This window comes from Acipenser ruthenus, chromosome 1 (assembly GCF_902713425.1).
Source record: "Acipenser ruthenus chromosome 1, fAciRut3.2 maternal haplotype, whole genome shotgun sequence".
Lineage (NCBI taxonomy): Eukaryota > Metazoa > Chordata > Actinopteri > Acipenseriformes > Acipenseridae > Acipenser > Acipenser ruthenus.
In genome coordinates this window covers 71,304,657-71,327,767 of record NC_081189.1, presented here as the reverse complement: position 1 = coordinate 71,327,767, position 23,111 = coordinate 71,304,657, and the positions used below count along the sequence as shown (strand labels likewise).

At 39.1% G+C, this 23,111-nt stretch overlaps 1 protein-coding gene across 2 annotated transcripts; it reads right to left on the bottom strand.

The window, feature by feature from the left end:
• On the bottom strand, window positions 1-23,111 carry LOC117420660 (acidic leucine-rich nuclear phosphoprotein 32 family member B-like). 2 transcript variants are annotated; one of them, XM_059028921.1, is made up of 7 exons: window positions 22,883-23,111; window positions 10,429-10,578; window positions 8,763-8,885; window positions 8,258-8,444; window positions 6,418-6,533; window positions 911-986; window positions 1-641 (listed from the first exon to the last, which is right to left on the bottom strand). In XM_059028921.1, exons 1-7 carry the CDS (start codon window positions 22,934-22,936, stop codon window positions 541-543), a joined length of 807 nt encoding a protein of 268 aa, XP_058884904.1. In that variant the 5' UTR covers window positions 22,937-23,111; the 3' UTR covers window positions 1-540. The 2 variants fall into 2 exon arrangements, with proteins under 2 accessions (XP_058884904.1, XP_033890071.1); XM_034034180.3 differs by having other exon boundaries at window positions 1-626; window positions 22,883-23,110.

Below are 23,111 nucleotides of genomic sequence, written 5' to 3'. Positions count from 1 at the left end.
CAAAATGTTAAGATTTTATTTACAAAGTTTTTTTCTTTTGACTTACATAAAGTAAAAATGTTGCTATAACTTTTTTTTGTTGAAAAACGTAGCAATCAAAACCACCAATCACAGCCTCTGTTCTTGTTGCTGCTACAGAAATAGTCTTACTGAGAAAGAAGAGGAGAAGAGAAAAATAAAAAAAAATACCCAAAGAGCCCCCAACACAATATTAAAAGCACTGACCCATACTGGATATACCCAAAGTCCTCTTGTGGATTTGTACAAGGGACGGATGGTAGAAATGTGAAATGTTGAAAGGAACACAGCTCTTAAAACTCCTTCATGAGGCAGAAGGCCTGGGGCTGGTGTGTCAAATCTGTAGTATGGTGCTAGGCACATGCTCTACAGTCACATAACCACAGGTCAGCTCAACCAAAACTAACCAGTCCTTTTAGGGACATCTTTGGGGTGGAGTGAGTGGAAATACAGGAGGGCAGAGGTGTGTGTGTGTTTGTGTGTGTGTATCTGTAAGGTGTGGGGGCGAGGGTATGGCTTCCATTAATCATCCTCATCATCATCATCATCTTCATCATCTTCATCCTCAGGCTCTCGCTTTCTCTTTTCACCTTTACCGCCCTCCTCATCTGAAATAGAAAAATCTGAAATGGATGCATCGATATTGAACTACTGAGAATAAAAAAACCTGATACACAGGGGGGGGGAGTACACACCTATTTGGGTGGTTTTATTACAAACTTTGTTGCTTAAATGTTATTTAAGTTGTCAGGAAAATTGCAGTATTTAATTTATTTGTTAGGAATTCAGAAATAGAGAGCATTACCCTTACAGGTGAGACATGGTAACTTGCAGCCTGGGATGCCTTATGACTCAAATCTAATTTCATTCAAATCAAAACAAATGACCCCACCTTCATCTTCCTCCTCCTCCTCCTCCTCCTCCTCGTCATCTTCGTCATCAACCTCTCCATCCTGTCCATCTTCCTCCTGCAAAGAGGAAAAAAGAGTGCTATGGAGCCTGTGCAACAGCAACAGCCACGGACGTCCCACTTCTTGGTAGCCATTTTACTACTTTCTCTACTGAATTTTGCACTAAGATTGGATATTAACTTCTGTGTGCCCTTACATTTACAAACACCAAACAATAATTAAACATTGGATCATTGTATTTTTTTTTAAAGCTTATTCAAAGAGACAAGAGTCAATTCCATGGTCATTGAAGCAATGTAATATAAAAAACACAGGCTTACAAGTAAAGGTAGACATATATTAGGGCTGTTCCGATTAATCAACTGAAGATTTGATCGCAGATTATTATTTTTTTTACAATTTAATCATGCATTAAAAGAGCATTCTGCGTAGAGAGAGAAATGCGTGCTGCTATTTAGGGAAGTGCAGGGGTGCGGTCAATAGGCAGAGCTCTCCAGAGTGTTACGTGGTGCTTTCTATTAAGAACATAAGAACATAGGAAAGTTTACAAACTAGAGGAGGCCATTCGGCCCATCTTGCTTGTTTGGTTGTTAGTAGCTTATTGATCCCAGAATCTCATCAAGCAGCTTCTTGAAGGATCCCAGGGTGTCAGCTTCAACAACATTACTGGGGAGATGGTTCCAGACCTTCACAATTCTCTGTGTAAAAAAAGTGCCTCCTATTTTCTGTTCTGAATGCCCCTTTATCTAATCTCCATTTGTGACCCCTGGTCCTTGTTTCTTTTTTCAGGTCAAAAAAGTCCCCTGGGTCGACATTGTCTATACCTTTTAGGATTTTGAATGTTTGAATCAGATCACTGCGTAGTCTTCTTTGTTCAAGACTGATTGGATTCAATTCTTTTAGCCTGTCTGCATACGGCATGCCTTTTAAACCCGGGATAATTCTGGTTGCTCTTCTTTGTACTCTTTCTAGAGCAGCAATATCCTTTTTGTAACGAGGTGACCAGAACTGAACACAATATTCTAGGTGAGGTCTTACTAATGCATTGTAGAGTTTTAACATTACTTCCCTTGATTTAAATTCAACACTTCTCACAATATATCCGAGCATCTTGTTGGCCTTTTTTATAGCTTCCCCACATTGTCTAGATGAAGACATTTCTGAGTCAACATATTGAACAACCTGCATGCCGAGAGCGCTTCCTAACAGTAGCGAGTCAAGCTCAGAGCTGCCTCGCTGGAGGTCCAAAATGGCCAACCTGCATTATCAGGAGGCTGCAAATTGATTTTTTCAAATATTAAAACTGATTGTTTTGTTTGTTTGTTTTTTGATGATTGTATTAAAAAAAGGAAAACATGGACTATTTATAACTTGACAAATAACTGGCGCCTCAAGATGCTAAACCAAAAAAATACAAAAATACAAAAATGTCAAAACTTGCTTAATGTAACTGTTTGAATACACAGCAATGTTTTGCCTGTTATTGAGAAACTGCTCGCTCCTAACAGACCGTTCAATAACTGCTAACCCACTGTGCGGGGTTAACCCTAACCCACTGTGCGGGGTTAACCCTAACCCACTGTGCGGGGTTAACCCTAACTCACTGTGCGGGGTTAACCCTAACACACTGTGCGGGGTTAACCCTAACACACTGTGCGGGGTTAACCCTAACTCACTGTGCGGGGTTAACCCTAACTCACTGTGCGAGGTTAACCCTAACTCACTGTGCGAGGTTAACCCTAACTCACTGTGCGAGGTTAACCCTAACTCACTGTGCGAGGTTAACCCTAACTCACTGTGCGAGGTTAACCCTAACTCACTGTGCGGGGTTAACCCTAACACACTGCGCGGGATTAAACCTAACACACTGTGCGGGGTTAACCCTAACTCACTGTGCGGGGTTAACCCTAACACACTGCGCGGGATTAAACCTAACACACTGTGCGAGGTTAACCCTAACTCACTGTGCGGGGTTAACCCTAACACACTGTGCGGGGTTAACCCTAACTCACTGTGCGGGGTTAACCCTAACTCACTGTGCGAGGTTAACCCTAACTCACTGTGCAAGGTTAACCCTAACTCACTGTGCGGGGTTAACCCTAACACACTGCGCGGGATTAAACCTAACACACTGTGCGGGGTTAACCCTAACTCACTGTGCGGGGTTAACCCTAACACACTGCGCGGGATTAAACCTAACACACTGTGCGAGGTTAACCCTAACTCACTGTGCGGGGTTAACCCTAACACACTGCGCGGGATTAAACCTAACACACTGTGCGAGGTTAACCCTAACTCACTGTGCGGGGTTAACCCTAACACACTGTGCGGGGTTAACCCTAACTCACTGTGCGGGGTTAACCCTAACTCACTGTGCGGGGTTAACCCTAACACACTGTGCGGGGCACCACGAGAGAGCGCTCTGCTATTGAACGCAGGGCAGATCTGAAGCGCTCTCTCTCTCCCCGGGAGTGGAAGGATACTGTAGTTTTAAGCTTGTATAAAAAGGGGTTAAAGTTGTGTAAAAATCATAATTGTTGTCTTGTTTTGTACAAGGATTGCTGGTAGTGTGCTACGGATGTATATACGTCTTTGGAACTGGAATATTTATCTACGTTGATTTAAAGGATTGCCAAACATGTGTCTGCAAAGTTACTCGTGTGCATTGTAACCAGCTGTGATAAAATCCAGCGTGGCACATTTATCCTGACAAACATAATAAACTGTTGATTTAGTTATAAACCTCTCAGTGTTTTTTGTTTCCTTGTTTGTGCATTCCTAATAATTTTGCTGTTTAGGAGTTACTCCAGAGTGGTTAAACAGTACGCGTTAAACTGTGCTGCTCTGGCCAGTGGTATTTGTGTGACCAATTATCAGTTATCAGGTCCCTAAATCTGTTTTATTAGGGTAATAGGACGGAAAGGTAACATTTGTTACATTTATTAAAATAAAAACAAATAAAAATGGTTTTAAAAAAAGACCAAATTCCCATTGGGCTTATTTTTGTTTTAGATTATTAATTTTGTAATTATTACTATGCAGGACAGTCGCTGTAAGGTCATTCCCTTTTTTAAAAATGTGCACCGATTAATCTACAGATTAATGCAAATAAATTAACGATCAATTTTTAATCGAGTGACAGCCCTATCTTTTTAAAGTTGTCTGTACATGTTATAGAACTGTATTGCTTAATGTTTATGGGACAGGTGTAGTACTGCAAGTTCACAGCAGGTGGTAGTGCCAAGCCATTATAGAAATAAAGGATACAATTCCAACATTGACCAGAGGAATAGGTTCACTTCATGGAATGCTGCGAGAGATACTAAAGTTACTTTAGAATGGGTGTAAGCTCCAGTCAACAGGACAGGCTTTGACTGAACTCCAACAGTCAAGGGCTTTCACTTATTATCTTCCACCCCCATACAGTTCGTATTATTTTTGTATTGGCTTTAATTAGTTTTGCAGTCTGTATAGATAGCGTTCCCTCACTTTCGGGATCTTTTCCACTGTCCTTAATTATTGACAGGTGCACCTCATTAAGAAACTGTTTCTTTCTGGTTAGCCATGTTTACCAACCCCCGGGCATTCTGGGGACTGTAGTCCTGCTACCTACTTTAAAACTCGCAGGACTACATATTTTCCTGTGTACTTGTTATAGAGGGCACAAGCTATGTGTTATTCACGATCCTATACATCTACCCTCTAATCTTTCCCTGGACTCTCACACTACATAAATACGTTTAAAAGAAACGAAAAAAAAATCCTTTGGTTTTGTTAATCTCTTTTGGCAAGCAGTACAGTGGAGATGGGTAATTTTTTCAGGTTTTTTTTAATTGTAAAGCGCCAGCTGTGCATCCCTGAAGTCTTTAAAAAAGGTCCTTGCACAGACCTTGAGATTACAATGTTAAGGGATTCTTACACAACTTCTGCTTCTCATTCCAGAGCAATTGGTGGGACATAACAAATACAATGGCCTCCCTTTTATTACAGCTGTCCAGAAGCACCATTTTTGTGAAAAAAAAAAGTACACTGTTACAACACTTTATAAAGCAACTCTGAAGGTTAAATTAAGGACTGGAGTCCACCTAACTTTGACGAGTTTGATACTACTGGGATAATACTCGCATGTAAAGATTATGCATAGCCAGAAAATATAAATTTGTCATTGTTTCTTGTATGCATTTTGTATTAAAATCAGTTTGTAATAGTTTGAAACAAACCAGGAACAAACAGTTCCAATACAAAACGCCAGCCACAAGCAGCTCAGCAGCAGGAGCCACATACAGTATTTTGCAAGATATATGGCAGAGCATATCACTGCCAATTGTTCGCATTGGAGGAGGAACAGAATAATAACACTGGCTGTAAAAACACAGTAAAACCAATAGGCTCCAGTATCCCCAGTGGAGTTTTAATTCTTCTAATCCTTGGTTTACCAAATTATTCCACAGACTGCCTTTCTACACACCCTGATGGATCATTTCATCTATGTGGATTGATCAGTTGCATATTCTTTCAAAGGGCACCTTTATTATGATACAGCTTTGCAGGAAATGCTGTAGGATTATTTTTTTTCCATCAAAGCTCATGAAACAAACTACTTAAATATTTTAAAGCCCTTCAGTTCTTTGCATGTGGGATGCCAAGATTCCAAGGATACCAAGGATTCCATAGGTGAAGTGTGTATCTGTTGGGCTGCGGCGTTCAAAAACTTTACTAGGAAACTGCAGTTTCTCTGGCAACTCTAACAAAACCTGCACTTGAAAATGCGGTTACCACAAGTGGTTAGTGTGGTTGTTATCAAATAAATCATGGATTACAATAAAAAAACATTTTTAAAAAAAGTACACATTTTATTGGATCATAATGCCATCCCATTCAAAAAACAAATTACTACCATAACTGCTAAAAATATCTGAAGGAGCTACTCCATAGTCAAGCATGCAGAGCACAAAACAGAAGAACACAAATCTCTCTCAAAGCTGAAAAAGTGCAGTTTCTCAAGAGGCTGCCCAAAATCAGCAGCGCAAGACTGCTGAAGCAATTTGATTTGTGAGTTTGTGATATTAAAAATCGAGAGTCCCCTGTACCTGTACGGAGGGCCTATCCTCCCAACATTCAACACTGAAAGCAGCACAGGAGAGCTAAACTTTATAAACAGTTCCAGGGTGATTTGTTATGTGTTTGATTGTATTATAGTATCCAACAGGGAACCTCTGAACAAGCTGATGCATCACAGAGGGTCGTCCTGTATAAACATTAACCAGATGAACTTGCCAGGGAGAAGACAGCTGAACAAACAGACAACTGAATGAATAAGACAAGATACAAGATTGACTCAAGTACAGCTTTTAGGGTTGAAATATTCAAAACACTGAGATAAACTACAAACAACGAAGCCCTAACCCTTAAATTAAACTATGCTTGCTTTCCTTTTGAGAGTATCAATGCATGTATGCTCCAGCACTAAAAGGACCGGTGTCTTTACCTCCTCTTCCCCGCTGACTTCTTCATCATCCTCCTCCCTTTCTACTTCCTCATCTTCATCGTCATCGTCTTCGTCATCCTCTTCATCAAAATCCTCTCCGTCCTCATCCTCGTCTTCTGCTCAGGTGGGAACAGACACAGTGGTGTTGGTACAGTTACAAAAGAAAAATTAAAATCACAATGGATTTGTGGGCAAGCACTGATGGACCAAATAGCAGAAAACTCACTCAAAACCCTGCCTAGAAAAGAGCTTTAGTACAGTTATGCTTGCTCTGGGAGATCGCTCACTACACTAGTTTTGTGTACCAGGAATGCAGGGGAGCCAGCTTCCTTCCATCAATTTCATTACTGAACGTTTAAAATAGTTTACTGCATTTCATTTTTTATTCTACAAAAGATAAATAAATATATTGTTTAAAAGTATAAAATTGCTTAGTTGGCTAATGCAAAAAGATAGCTAGATTCCGTTCAGGTGCATCTTTGTAGCTTGTGGTGCATAGAACAGCTGTATTCACTGGGGCATACCAGTGAGGGCTCACGTTTAAAATGCTAGGCAGTTGTGGTATGGGTCGCGAGCCATTGCAGTTTTGCAATTAAAAACACATTTCTCCATTTGTTTGTTTAAGACTCCATATTCAACTGACATTCATTAGGTTGTTTATGTGTACAAACTGTTAGGGTATCCCACCTAAATAGATGCATTTTTTGTTAAAATAATTTAGTGTGCAAAGTTAGTGTTTGTGAACAGCTTGGAGAGCAGTTCCATTCTGGCAAGACACCAAAATGATTTTGCTTGTGCTCAGTTGTAAAGTCTCAATGTCAGTCATGAATTGAACAGTTTTGATGCTTTTTTCTGTTTTTGTGCTTTTGAAAAAATGTGTCTTTTGAGTACGGTGCAACCACTTTCACTAGAATTCTTGAGAAAGTTCAGCTTGTTTGGAGATTTTCACACACATCGTTTAGTTTAAGCAGCACCTCTAGGTGGTTTGGGAAATGTTAATTTGTCATCATAGTGCATGTGTTCCCCCAAAGGTACTGGATTGTTGTAAACCTACACAAACACCCCAGACCCTATGAAGTATGAGAGCTTCTGAAGATGCAAGGGAAATTTTAAAAACTCTCACTGTTAGGTTAAAAGAAGCTTTTCAGTTTCTCAACAAATTGAACATGGTTCAAGCATTCACAGCATGTCCTAATCTTGGAGAGAAGGACATAGTTATGTTACATATAGAAAAAAAAAAAAAACCTGTTCAATTTAGTATTGTTGAATTTATTTCTTATCTGTATCTTTAGTGCTATCATTTTGCTTTGCAAAAACTCAATACGTACTGTACAGTGTCAGTGACATGCATCCCTGCCACCAAGGGTGTAATTAAACAATTACAGCAAACAGTAACAAAGTGGACCACCCAAGTACATCTGAATGAAAGTATGACATACAGACAGCTAAGTACGTACAGACAACTATGCCTATATTATATCCACAAATCCTGATACTCAATAACTTGTGTTAGAGTGATGTTATAAAGTTTAATCCCAATTGGACAAGTGGATCACTAAATACATATACTGGTGCCTCCACTACAGTATATGCCCCATTCACTGGGAATATGCTTCCCCTGCAGGGGATAACACTTTTTAACCACTTAAATTAAACACACATTCACCACGACTAGAATGCTTTCTCAATGTCCTCTGGTTTTGTTGAATACATTTTTTTGTTTGTGTATAATTCAGTACTACAACTGTGCTTTGCAAAACGTTTAAGTGACTCATATTGAGCCCTGCCTGTTATTTTGAACCATGCAGTTTTCCTGTTTATTCCTCCTCTTCTCTCTCACCTTCGTCGTCGTCCTCGTCCACGCCATCGACCTCCCCGTCCGAGTCGGAGGCCTCTTTGTCCTCCAGGTCGTAGCCGTCCAAGTACGTGAGCCGGGGCAGCAGCTTGAAGACACTCTCGCGGTAGTCATTCAAGTTCGTCACTTCACAGTTAAACAGGTCCAGACTCTTCAGGCTGTCTAGCTTTTTCTGAAAGCAAGGAGACAGTAAAGTGAGATTGTGAATGGGAGTAGGGAGGCAGGAGAGCCTCAGTAGCTGTCAGGTAGTGTACAGCGTGAAGCTTTCCATCGCTACGGCAACAGTTCTATTCTAATTTTAAGCCAAAATGGTTCCGAAGCAGATGTTTTCTCTTAGATATACGCTAGGATTACATGAAAGATCATTGCTATTCCACAATTTAAAATAAAACCCTGAATTATTTTTCTCACGGACAGCCCTGCTACCTCTCGATCCCAGCCGACACAAGACCTGAATGTAAATCGCCCTATCTGCTTAATGAACACGTACCAAAGGTTCCAACGTGCTGATGTCTTTCAGTTTGTTTCCACTGAGGTTTAGATGTGTAAGGTTTGGGAGTTTCTCTGCTAACACATCAAGGGCACCAGAAATTCTGTTGTCACTGAGTTCCAGCTGAAAAAGAGAAAGTGTTTAAGTTGCATTAAATACTTGAACTTAGTGTTCTTACCAAAACAGACTTCAAAGGGTACATAAGGACCTTTATTTTATTGTGTTACATGTTCCCATGTGTTGCTACAACTGTTTATGTAAGGTGTGTGTATTGCTTTAATTTTCTTTTTACATTTTGACCACTTTTTTAAACTTTTAAATTGCATTCCCTGCCTCAAGATGGCTTCCCATGTACCCGCATGGACCTCTCAGAACTACATCTCCCATCATCCTCCTGCTCACATAGATGGATTTACCAGTGAGCAGGAGGATAATGTGTCACATAGAATACAAACGTGTTGCTGGCTTTGTTTTACAACGTATAGAATAGTTCGATAATATTTCGTTTGTTTGTGGATATTTAAAGACATTCTTCTTATCACAGATTTGTGCCACGTAACAATTTAGTGAACAAAACGTTATTGATCATAAAAGCAAACAAACAAACCAAAAAAAAAAGCCATAGCTTAAAATTAGGTCACATGTTCAAGTTGTGTGAATGTGGGACCTTTTTTGTGTCATTACCACCGCTGCGCTGACTCAGGAGCGGCGAAGACGAACACACACTGTCCTCTGAGGCGTGTGTTTGACGTGTTTCAAGGGTGTTAACTTTGCTTCTGATTGGTCAGTTTCATTCCAGTCGCGCGAAGAAAAAAACAAAACAGGTTCTATTTTAGCGACGCAAAATTCTCAAAGCGATGTTGTTCATTGCTGGTGTGGATACTCCCATTTGACTGCAGTGACTTCTAAATTATTTGCTTACATCGCTTGCGTCCAGTGTGGATGCAGCTTAAAGTAAATAACTCAACTATACTGTGCATTGCGAGGCTTAATTGCAGAGTGAAAATACAAAAATATCACCGATAACAGGATCCCAAGCAGACAGGCGGAATAAATGACTAATTTAACAATGCTTGCCTGAGCTAACAAGCATTCACTCCCTGCAATTCATAACATACACTAACTAAACCGTGATCTTGCACAAACCCATGGTTAGGCTTAGGCTGACAATACACTGCACATGTACTATACTATGGACCCTTTACTAATTCACTGCTTTTAAAATGGTGACATAGTACATTTTAAGCAAAGTTCAAATAACTAAATGTCAGCTCAGCTGTAGTGTCATAGCACTAAATTAAAAACACACACTTAGTGTTCTGCAGAAAGAGTGTCAAAGGGATTAGGAGTCAGTAGCTGACAGATAGTGTACGAGTTCTATTGGTGTTAAAAACCAAAAGGGATCTGGCTGTACATCAGTTCATTTTTTTTTAAAATTCCGCTCCTTGGCTATATTTATACTGCTGTCACAGAACCAGGAAAACAAATCCCATCACAAAAAGGCGATCGGTTTCTGCTGAGTTATATTGTCACAGAATAAAATAACCTCCTCTACGATGCAGCAGTATGCGCATGACAAACAAAAGCAGTCCATGCACACACAAACGCACTTGCAGGTTTAGACTTTTGGCTAAAAAAAAATCCTAGGACATGACACTTGGCTTACCTTTTTCAATTTGGAGAGTTTTGGGAGGTTTGAAACAGAGATTAAGCCAACGTTTATTAAGCTGAGGAATTCGAGGTTCACAAACTCCGCTGTTAGGCCTTCAATTTTGCCTTCGTTCGACCTGCAGTTGTCCAGGACCAGTTCTCGTACCTGCATTGCAAAAAAAGACAGGAGACAGTGTAAACGATATGGACAGAAACATGTGATTGTGTCATGGCAACCACTTTAGCTTGTATGAGTCTGGAAATCCATAGGGCTGGGACGATGGTGGCTTTTCTACCATCGAAGCATTGTTTTCTTAAAAAGGCGATACATCGATGCATCACTTTCTTCCATAACGCAAAACATACGATATTAGAGAATAAACAAATCACACGTTTTCAGATATCGGATGCAAGCACCAAAACAAAACATTTCTGCAGTTTATCTCTTTCTAATTTAAGAGTAAAATAAACCTTAGACATTTCCTATGTTCGAATATAAATCAAACGATACCCAGCGAGTTTCTCATTCTCACAAATGGTTAAAATTATTAAAATATTTTTCACCTAAGATGTCTTGACTGACAGCAACTGGTTAGAAAAAAATCCTTTGCAACAAAATCCAACGAAGTGGGAACACCAGCCAATTCAACTTGAACTAATTGAACTATTCACAAGTCCAAATTTACTTTTTGTTTTTGTTGAGAAAAATGATGGCATCCACATTCTCTGGTTTCAAAGAAGAACGGAATTTGTTAACTATTATCCTGGCCTTGCTGAACACCCACTCACTTGGGGCAGATGTTGCTGGGATACTTAACATGTTCATTGCCAAGGTTGCTAGTTTTGGAAAGCGTGTCTGGTTATTTTTCCACCACAGCAGTGGATCTTCGTTTCTGAGGTATATGTCATCACTTCTTGTCTGATTAGGCTTTCCTTGGAGGTCATCTCTGGTTGCTGCCATCCACGAAATAACAATGTAAATGCTTGTTCTGTCTTTGTTTTCTTTTTAACTGGCAAGTCGTAGTTGTAGTGGCACAGTTCGTGTCGTTAGTGGGACTGCTGTCCGTTAGCCTGACTAGTCTGGAAAGCATTGCTTCAACTACAGTGGCTTTGGCTTGTTCTGATAGGAAATCCAAATTGCAAAATCGGGGATCAAGGAATGATGCAAAAAGCAGTGGCATAACCTCGTCGCCTGGGTCATTCAGTTGATGTACATGAAAACGCTGTGATAAATTACACAGTAATTTTCTCGCAGAATGTGTGCATTTGGACTTAGCAAAGCAGGTGTTGTGATCCCCTTCACAAGCTTCAAGGGGAACTTCGCTCAGTCTGTATTTTATCCCTGTTGCAACTGGGTACATGGAACTAGCTGTAGTGTTTTTCTCTGCGCTTAACAGTGCTGTAGCTAATTCGAATGGATAAAGTAGAGGGGGTACCTTGGCCATTAGCTTCCACGGCTAAGTAGTTCGATCTAAAGTAGCGGCATCAGACTTTTGTCAAATCAGGGTTTGACAAAACTGCAATTACTGGCCACTTCAACTCAAGCAGACGTTCAAAACATAATATACTGTGTTCCTTCTTGTTTGCACATCCTGTATTAACTTAGGTGGCGCCTTTACTATGTTCAGCATTTCTGTTATGTTTTCTATTTACTCGTTGCCAGCTTGTTTTATTTTTTTTGTTTTTTTAAATCTGCAACCAGTCTTCTTGCTGTTGCCACTAATGTGTGTACGGCTGGAATATCCTCCAAACTGTTCTGAATGCATAGGTTTATATTGTGCTCTGCACAGCGCACACTTGCCACGCCATTAAAAAGTGCCCCAGTATGATCGTTTACATGCGTAAGTAAAGGCATTGCTCTGCAAATGTTTCGACAGGGCATTGCGTAGCCCGGAGCAAGATTCGCTATCTGATTTTTAAATGCAGCTCCTTCCACGATGTTAACGGGTCTAACATCTTGTGTAACAACATCCACTATCAGGTCTGTTATTTCTTTTGCTAGGGCACTTTTTGGCTCGATTTTCTTTCCACAATGCAATGCCACTGTAGGTAGTTCCTTTTGGTTTTTTTGTACTCAGATTGTCATATTTTGTTGGATGGAGCCTTAGTAAATGGTCCCGCAGGTTTGTGGTATTACCAGAGAAGCTCAGCAAAGTTTCACAAATGCTGCATTTTACCTTTCCATTTTGATCTTTAGAAAAAAACTTCCAAACGTCGGACGGCATTGTTAGTAATTTAACCGAGCAAGCTTTAATCCTGTAGCAGCTGTACTGGTATTTCATTGGGTTTGTTCTGTTCACGCTTTTGACAGTTCCCGGGTTGATTCTAGAAAATGTTTGTGTGTAGATGTGTGTGGGGGGTGTGTGGGGGGTGTGGGGGGTGTGGGGGGGGGGGGGGGGGTTGAAGGAAATAGAAAGCAAAGGCGGGGAACTATAGTACAGTTTTATATAATTTAATTTTGTCCTACTAAAATGAAACGACACGTGGTTTCACAATGTTCATTTTGTTTTGATCCATCGATGGTTATTGGACCGATTCGATCATCGATCCATTGTCCCAGCCCTAGAAAGCCACCACCTTCGCTACTTCAAGACAATTTCAGAGGCCCATAATTTCACAGACGAAATCTAATGGCAACCTTCACTTTGACCTCTGACCCAAGATAACCGCCATTACAGGGTAATGGGACTTCTTGGTTTCTGGATGGTAAAGACTAAACACTTCAAGATACTGGCTTCAAAACTGTAAACAACTGTATTTGGTGAACCCTTGAATGCCTGAAATGTTATAAAGAGGCTGCTGCCTTGTATCAGAAACTGTTTAAGGTACTGACTTCATCTTCTCCGGTATATATGAAACCCTGCACTGTATGTTAAAATTTCTCAAAAAAATGGTCAACTAATGAAACCTGTCTCATAATACTTCTACACTGTAAGAGATACAACCAAAACTAACTGCAAAGTCCAAAAGGTTAGATAGGATACATTGCTTGGGTGCCATTATATATGGCTACAAGTAGAGCAATAATGGGAGACTGATTTCTGGAAGGCATGACCAAGGCTAAATCCAGATTTGAATGTCAACTGATCTCCATATTTTTGCTTTGTCAATGACGTCTTTCAATGTTTGCCATAATTCGTAGTGGTTCTTATTGCAATTATTCAAATATTGCATTTTATATTTTGATAAGGTGTGCTAATGTGCTCTGATGGAGTTTGGGAGCTGCTCTTCAGTCCTTGCTGCCTATCATAGACATGTAGGCTAAATCAGCCAAAGTGTCTTTACATTAGCACCAGCAGCATCTAGCATGCTGCAGTGTACTACCAGAAAACTAGAAGAAACTTCTGAAAGTGGCAGATCACCAGATGGCGCTAGCGCTCACTGGCCGATTGAGCTTACACATGTATCTCTAGCAGGAAACTGACTCAGGTTAAAGCACCTTAACACAGAGTTATCAAAACAAAATAAAAATTATAAATAAATAAGTATTTTGCACTAAATGTCCACCCAATTCACTGTAGATTACATTTAAAAGCTACATATACATACACATTAAAAGTTCACGCATTAAAAGTTCAAATTAATGCAGCAAACTAATTTGTGAAATGCAATGTTATTTGGAATTATGCAGCCAGGCATCTAGAATGCGGTGCTCTTCTGCTGCATTATGGATAAGAACGATCAACTGATCTAATACGGTCCAGTATCTATTTTAAACTATTTTAACAGTCACACTGTAGTAAACAGATGAGTTTTTCTGGTGTTATTTTCTTGGTGCATTTAGTTACACTCGTAAGTGAATTAAGCATGTTTTGTTGCCACTAATCTACTTTCCCTGTAGTCAAACTGCTTGCCATAAAACACCACAATATCTGGTGGGCAAAATTGATACACTGCATTTTAGCTTGAAACTGGTTAAACATGTAAAACACACATGTATGAATGCAATGTTTTAGAACTACCATTGAATCCCCAGTACAGATTTAAGCTAAAGTCAGTACACTTTCTGCAACCAATCCTCAGGGGGAGGAATAACATGCATAAGAAGCCTACTAAAATTAACAAAAGTTTCAGTGAGCCGAAATAAACTTCTTGGAAGATCTACTTGTTAGAATTTTTTTTTTCTTTAGTTGGGTGCAAAATGTTGGTTTACTAGTCTCTCTGCAGGAAGTTTAACTGGGTATTAAAGGGGGTGGGGTCACATGTATCCTCTTGACGTCAGGGATTTAAAGATGCTTGCTGCACGTGACCTTTGCTGTGACCCCTTCAGTGGAATTCACCCCGAATGGTGTTCTGTTGTGCAACTACAAGAGTGTGCTCTAATCTTTCAGGATTTACTGAGCAAATACTCCAAGGAGCAACACAAACTCTTTACAAAACTGGACCAAATCCGTGGCCTTCCTGGAATGGTAATTGCAAGGGGTCAGGAGCAAGCTTGTGAAAACACAGAAACCGTTCTCCTTTTCACTTCAGATCAAACATCCGAGTTCAAATACACACCATTTGATGGCTATACAAACAGCAGAGGGAATTACAATCCAAAATGTATTTTACTTTGTATTATTTCTACAAGAGCTTAAATTATAGTACTGTAAGTGGCAACCTAGAGGGGCTAAACCTTTTTAGGTTTTCTGGGGAACATGTTTTTTTTTTAAATTAATCTAAACTTTTAAAAATCTGTTTTTGTTACATTAAAATCAATTGAATTGTGTTGTTTCTAGTATTTTTCTTAAGTGTCAGCATTTTGTAATATATTTTACAAGCTCTACTGGGATGCATTTTATTTTTAATAGAACACATCCTTTACACTTTCTAAAGGTTTACAGTTTCAATTCCATTTTTAGATTTGATTTTGAATGCAGCATAAGGTGTAACAACTCTGCAGCTCCAGCCTTCTCAATGAATTAACATATCTCAGTATTTATTACTTTTTCCAATGTATGATATTGAACTGGAGGAGAGAAGCAGTAGGGCATCATTGGAATTCTTCAGACATTTCCCTTTTAAGAGTCTGTCCAGATGTCCCACAAAGCCAACTTGGTATTAAAAACAAACACTACATGTTTATTATTACTACCTGTATTCAATAATCGGTTTGATTTTGAAGAATATACAAACTACCTCATGAATTTGCTGGTGAAAAAGAGAAAGAAAAAAAAAACACCACAATACCCGTTTAACTCACAATGGAAAAAAAACTTCAGGAAGAATGTGTGTCAATGTGAATACAAAATCTGTTATGAAAAAATCGGCATGCCTCCAGTGGCCACACCCTGAGCTCTGTAATATTTAACAAGGCCATCAGATGGTGCAGTGGTTTAATGAACAATAGCCTTTCACTTCTTGAAGGAGTAAGGAGCTGAGACCACCTGTTTGTTGAGATCCCTCCCACTCTGAAGCCAAGGCAGTTCACAGAGAGAACTTCTGTGTAACAATTTGCAAGCAGTCATGTAACATAGTGAGGAGCAGAGAAGGGTTCTGCTTTCATGCAATCATCTTAGGCAACTTGTTTGTGTCCTGTTCCCGACTGGCTCTTTTCCAGGCTGACTTATTTCAACTGCTCACTGCACATGCAGTCAGGTGGAGGATGTGTGGATAGTTTGGCTGTTGACCATTTGCTTATGAAAATGATTACATGTGCTGTGGAGGCCTGGCTACGCCTACTACTCTCAGCACTGTAAATAAATAAATAAAAATGGTGCTGTATTGATGCTGTTTCCAAGAGACTAACCTGATTGTTTTAGAAAGCAAGTGAAGGTGGATGTGTTAGGAACATTGGAAGAATTAACAATCTAATAACTTGTCTTCAGCACAAAGCTGAAGAACATTAGTTTACTGTAGCCAAACTATAAAAGAACCGCATGGAGCAAGCTAGCGGTCATATATTCAACATCCAAACCTCCATGTAGAATTTTTTGTAGCACTGTATATTATCAAAAAACAAAAAGCAGCTAAACATCAAAGCACTGCTGTTCTGCACAACCTGCCCTGCACATACATGCATGCACAGTACATTTCAGTCAAAGTCTTACACACTGGGAATTCTATGCAGCCTGACATTTAACTACTCTCCATAACATCAACCAAACATACTTTTTTTTTTTTTTTTTGGGGGGTGGGGTGGGTAGAGAATGTATATGTTAGTTGGTTTGTTGGTTAGTTTGTACAGTTGGCAGATTTTCTCTGTCAAAACCCCTCCCCTCAATATCAACGATTGGTTTTGAGGAGCAGGCAGGGTTCCTCATTGGCTTGTGCACATTACCTCATGCAAATCTGTCTTGTACTGATTGGTCTGGTTCGGGAACCGTCATGGGCTCAGTCACTTTCCTTTCTGACTGTGATATAGGATAACATTGGTATCCCCACCACCTTTGCAGAACACTAGCATCCCGAGTAAAATCAAGCTTAAACAAACCTATAAAAGCAGCTCTCAGCAAAACATTTAAATACAAAGGTAGTGTAAATATACTGTAATAACAATTTCATTTTGGAAAATCAAAGTTACTTTGAAATGCCTCCTCAGTCCTCAGGTGTTTTGTAGAGGATAACAGCATTCAATGACACCTAGGCATTGGATGGCTTTGTGCTGCAGAGTGGGGAGCAGTGTGGAGTAGTGGTTAGGGGCTCTGGACTCTTGACCGGAGGGTCGTGGGTTCAATCCCCGGTGGGGGACACTGCTGCTGTACTCTTGAGCAAGGTACTTTACCTAGATTGCTCCAGTAAAAACCCAACTGTTTAAATGGGTAATTGTATGTAAAAATAATGTGATATCTTGTAACAATTGTAAGTCACCGTGGGTAAGGGCGTTTGCTAAGAAATAAATAATAATAACTGCACAGTCACTTTAATAATGAATCTGGATTGGAAAGTCAGACTGATTTTAATTCCACATTTCTATTACGGCTTATAGTGAAATTCAAATGAGTGTTGGTTTAAAATAATTAGTCCAAAAGAGCAGATTATTCCTGCCATGTGAGCTTTTGTTTTTTTGTGTGCAATACTAGATTCACTGGTGTAGAGCAGTCCATTTCCCTTCATGGGCTTGTAAACACAGTACTGTACAACAATTTAGTCTTGGAGGACCGGGTGGCACAGTTGGTTAATGCCATAGTAACCTTTCACCTCCAGCAAAGGTCACAATTGGAATCAGTTTAGTGAGCACAACAGAGCCCTCAATTCTTAAATTGACAAGGTATAATATTGCACCATATAAAACACAAAGGAGAGAAACAGGCTTCTTAGTATAATGTGTCTTATTTCAGACAGTTTTCTTTGCATAATATATATATATTGTATAATTTAAAAGTGAATTTATGAATGTGATCATTTTGTCACAGAAAAATATATAAAAAGACATCTGCTACTGTGGCGGCAATTACCATCTCTAAGTTTTTTTTGGCATATAAACCATTAAAACCGTATACTATGAAGACAGTTGTAAACCACATTGTTATTTCTGCATGAATGGCAACAGAGTGAGAATATAGGATCGTTCAAGGCCAACCCTCACATTCAATACAGTATAAAGCCTGGATTTGTATCTGTTGCAACATACTCATCTTTTTGATTAAAGTCAAGATATATATAACATTTTCAACAGTCACAATCAATATTAAGGGAACTACCAGGAAAACAGGTTACAAAACTGTACTGTAAATCAATATGCTGTCTAAATGCTGGTTATTCTCCACAAAAGAGAAACCGTTTACTGATTTTGAAGTGGATGCAAACATTTTTATCACATGCATGCAATGCATTTTCAGTTAAGGTCTTGTCAAATGGTAACACGAGCTTCCTTTTTTCCCCAAATGAGTGTGAACCGATGCGTCCTATATCTGGCCATTTTATTAAATAGTGTCATAGAACACAATAATTTGTGTCATAATAAAGTTCTGTATTATATTTTTTATTGAATCTACCCTTGACCCTTGAAGTTTTTTCTATGTTTTAATAAACACACGAGTTACTGCTAAAAAGTCTTGTTGGCAAGACAAATAGACAATGCATGTCAGAATGAACATAGAGGAATAGGCTACTTTGTGCATAATATTTATAATTTATCTCCATGATGTGTGTTCCTAAATCACTGTTTATTACAGTGTCTGCACTGATATTCGGTATGTTGAGGGAAGTCATCCGCGTATATTACCTTTGGGGCAGTCTCTGAGAAAGCCTAAGCAAGCTGGAGGCTCTAAGGAGGCCAGTACACAAATGACCACGCATGCCAAATATCAAATGAATAAGCATGCCAAATATCCAAGAGACAGTAATAAATGGGGTAATAGAGATAGAAAATTAAATAATATGGAAGTTCAGAGGGAAATATTCCAGTAAGCACTTTGAAATAATAGTTTATCATATTTAAATATGCAAAATATCACAGAGGGTTAAGACCCATGGTCCTTTGCAAAGGTCACACAAATTCCCAATGTGTTTGTCTTCTGAATAGTGGACATTATTGAGGGGGTAAAGCCATGGATTCAGCTTCTCACAGAACAGTAGGGTATTGTATACATTCCTAATCCCACTGGAGCTCGGTCTACACTAGTGCACCCTCCCCAAGGCTCACTGTTAAAAATAAATAAAATAAAATTAAAAAAAAAACATTGGTTATTATTTATTTGCTTCAAATTCATGAAGGGTAGCTTGCACCCAAGGAGCAGGCAGTGGCTCCAGTGGATCTTGGAGAATTGTTTCACATTTTCTCCTCAAAAAAAAAAAAACACACACACACACAACAGTATAGAGTATTAATGAAGGGCCTACTTAATCTAAAGCAATATTTTAACTCAGGTCCCTGCCCCCAACTTTTCTGACAAAAAAGTGATCAAACAAATTAATCTACGCCCTATTTCTCCAATTCATTCACAATTCATTCTGCAAATTAGAAGCAATCTCTCTTTTCTGCTGGCTCTCTGGGTTAAATTGCATGAAAGCCTAGAATGCAGTAGAGAAGCTGCGCGGCTGCTGCTGTGTGAAGTACTTACTGTCTACAGCAAGGAAAAGTATTTTCTCTATGCCTGTAGGCTTAAGCAAACAAGGTTTGTAAATCAATGGTGCTTCTACAGCACAATAAGCACACCTTAGTCTGCAATATCAAGGAAAAGGGTCAGTCTGCATTTATATGTTACATACGTGGTATCAATTTCAAACCGCTCTTTCAACCATTAAGACAAATTGTTCTGTTGAAAATGGCTGGCTTGTTTTCCAGCCCTCTCCAAAGAAAAGCAAATTAATTATTTTCCGTGGTTCAGAGCAGCCCCCACAACTACAGTGAATGAGAAAATCAATTGATTGCATTCATCACATTTGAACTATTTATAAAATGAGTGCTTCTGTTTTCTGGTTGAATTACATTTTCTTTTGACATTCTGAGGAACTCAAAAACCATCAAAACTGGCATTTTACCATGCCGATACTTTCTCACCATGAGGGTGTGTGTTACAGCTATCGTTTCCATTCACCCCCCACCCCCACTTTTGCTTCAATAATGGCAGTTTTGCCAATTACAAGTCCACCTCCATCATGCATCTTAAGGGGCTATAAAATATGGCTTAAAGGAAGTCAAGGCTGCCCCTAGTAATGTGTTCATTGCTGAAGTTGTGCCAAACTTGCTGGAGACTATAATTAGGCACCAATCAAGTACAAACTCCCACACAAATAGCTAAGCCTATAGTCTTGGTACTGCTCCCTTTGTGAAATATTGTCTCAGTACCATCACACTATCATACTGGCCATTTAAATCAACACAAATTCAGTTAAATAAATAAATAAATAAATAAATAAATAAATAAATAAATAAATAAAAACCACAGACACTAAAACCATGCTTTTTAATGTTGGCACTTCATAAAATATTGATCTATTTACTTGGAAATGTCTGAAAATCTTTGTATTTGGAAATAGAGTAGTCATGTTGCGAAAAACCAGTGAAACTGTAAAGTCTACAAGGTGTCAAAAGTCTCTAAGACTCGTTTTTGGGTTTAAACTTCACTTACACCAGTTCGACCCGGGTTCTGGCTACCTGGGTCACAATCCTGCATAGTCTGAAACCACACACCTGGGTCGTACTCGGGTTGCAGCGACCCACCTTGGGATGTGGGTCGACACGCTCTGACCCGGGTAGAGCGAGACAAAATGCATGACTGCTGTTTGTAAGCCGACAAAGGTTTCACCTCTGCAAGGAACGTTTCTGTTCAGCCATATTTTTGTTGATGGAGGCACAGCATAAGCCAGATTACAGCAGGGAAGAAGAAACATTTGCTCAAACTAACATTTGGGCTGTCTGTTCAATCCAGAGAAGCTTGGATGGAAGCGTCTGTAACAAGCTGTTTCCGGGGCATTGATACGCACATTGTTTACTTGCGTCTGTCACCCAGGTCAACTCTGCTTTATCAAAAGCAGTGTGAAATCACGTAGCCGACCCGCATGACACCAGGTCCTGACCCAGGCAGTGCATGCCAGTGCGAAAGGGGGTTTAGTCTTTCGCATTGTTGCTTTTCCATGTGCCTGGGGACAGCCAGCAGCAGAGGCATATCTGGCCTGGCCTGCCCAACTTGTTTCTTAATTCTGCACTCGCACACTACTACAGCAGACAAAGAAATGCGCTTATTCATAGTTTGAGTGGAATATAAGAGAGATGAAGTATGGAGAAAATGTCCAAAGTTGGTAAATGGAACCATGTTGCACAAAACAGTTGTTTTGGAGGTTGTTTTTTCTCTTTTTAATCATTTATAAACCTTCGGTGACGGCAATGTATAAAAACATTTGTAATAGCATGAACGACGAAACCCCTTAAGTTAAAATATTCAGTTTTGTTTACTGTAAAGAACCAGGAACTATGCCAATCCATGCCCTATTTCGTGCTTGCCACGAGGGAGTAATAAACTAAAGCAAATGCATCTCTTTGTGCAGCAATGACTAAAGCAATGATTTGTGTGCCATGTTAAGCCATTGCCCTTTTAAGAGCCACACCGCTGCCGTGGAGCCGCAGAGAGAAAGAGCCCGCCATCATCGCACAGTCGATGTAACAAGAAGCAGCAGGGAGAACCATCACTTCACCTTTCTAAAAAAAATAATATTTACGTTTTTGTAAAACCAGTAATGCTCAAAATAATATACTTTTTTTTAACGCTATGGCTAAAAAAAACGTTATAGTGCTTAGAAACACAATTAAGAATGGAGGTTTAAACGGAAATTAACTGGACAAAGATGGAGAAAGTTGCTTTTCTCTTAGCTCCAAAGACGGCAGAGTGACAACATGGCGATTCCTGAGACACTAAGCGCGGATTTTGGACAAGCACAGGAAAAGAAGCGGAATAACCTTTTTTTTTTAAAACTATCTTTTTACCAAATAAATATCAAAACGATTTTACTGTATGTCATTTTTTATGTATATATTTATACAGTATACATTTGTGTTGGTTTTTTAATGTCGATGTGTTTGACACATCTATAGCGTAGGCATTTCTCAAGAAACGTACAGTACTAATATATTATTTATTCTATACAATTTAACAGTACAGGCTATATAAATATATTTAGGTCGTACTTTTTATTTCCAAATAACGAAGTATTTGCATTAAGACTTTTACATCATCATCATCATGGCGGGAATGAAATACCTTGCTGGAAAAATAAGTTGTTTTTAAGTTACATTTGTTTAGCAATAAATTAATGTTTTATAAAGCTAAGTAATCAGATTAAAGTTATGGGGGGAAAAAAATATACAGTGTGCACAAAAAAAAATATGGATAATAACAGTTCTTGAACCAGTAAAACAAATGGCATTGGAATTGATTTTAAACTTTAACTTCGTTTCAAATCCAAAACCAGCAAGGGGGCTTGGAAATGTAAATACCGTTTCATATTCTGAATTCTGGATACATTGGAGATTTCACTGTACCGCCTGAAAAATGACCCTTTCTCCTCAATTTAATTTCGTCAACACGCATACTTCTAAACCATAACTCCGACGATTGCTGTTTAGATTAGATTTGAGGTTTGTTTTTTTAAACTGCTTTGTAATAAACCAGGGGCGACCCATTTCATGCTGTTACAAACATGGCTACCAAGGTCTATAAAAATAAAAATAAATCCACATTTCTGATTATCCATACATAGAGAAAAAAAATATTAGACCTCCCCAACAGCAAAGAAAAGTTACAATTTATTTACTATCCGATAAAAGACTGAAAAAAACTATATACAAACCACACAGACGGGGTCTGAAACGGTTAAAAAAACGACTGCAACAGTATTATTATATACAGTATAAGCAAGCCTTTCGTAACTTAGTATCTGCTTCAATTCACCTTCTCTCGGTAGCCTTATCACAGGAAGCTAAACACCAAGAGATTGATTATCTTTGATGTAATATTTTAAAAAAAAAATTAAACCCATGTGGTCACTAGTATTACACAGGTCACTAGGAAAGCAAAAAGTAACAAACTAAGGTTTAGAAAGCTTACATCTGACGGCGTCCTGTTTCTCAGTTCTAAGTGGATCCTCTTTTTCATGTCCATCTTCCCCTTTTAAAAGTTTTTTTTTTTTTTTTTTTCTCCTGGGTTTCAGTGGGAAATTTATTCCGTCCAAAAGGCAGAGAGATGCCCTAATGGAGGGAGAATATGGGACTGTATAATGAAGTGTGAGCCAAACGGCAAGTTACTCAGGGAGAGGAGAAACCATGGAGGGAAATGA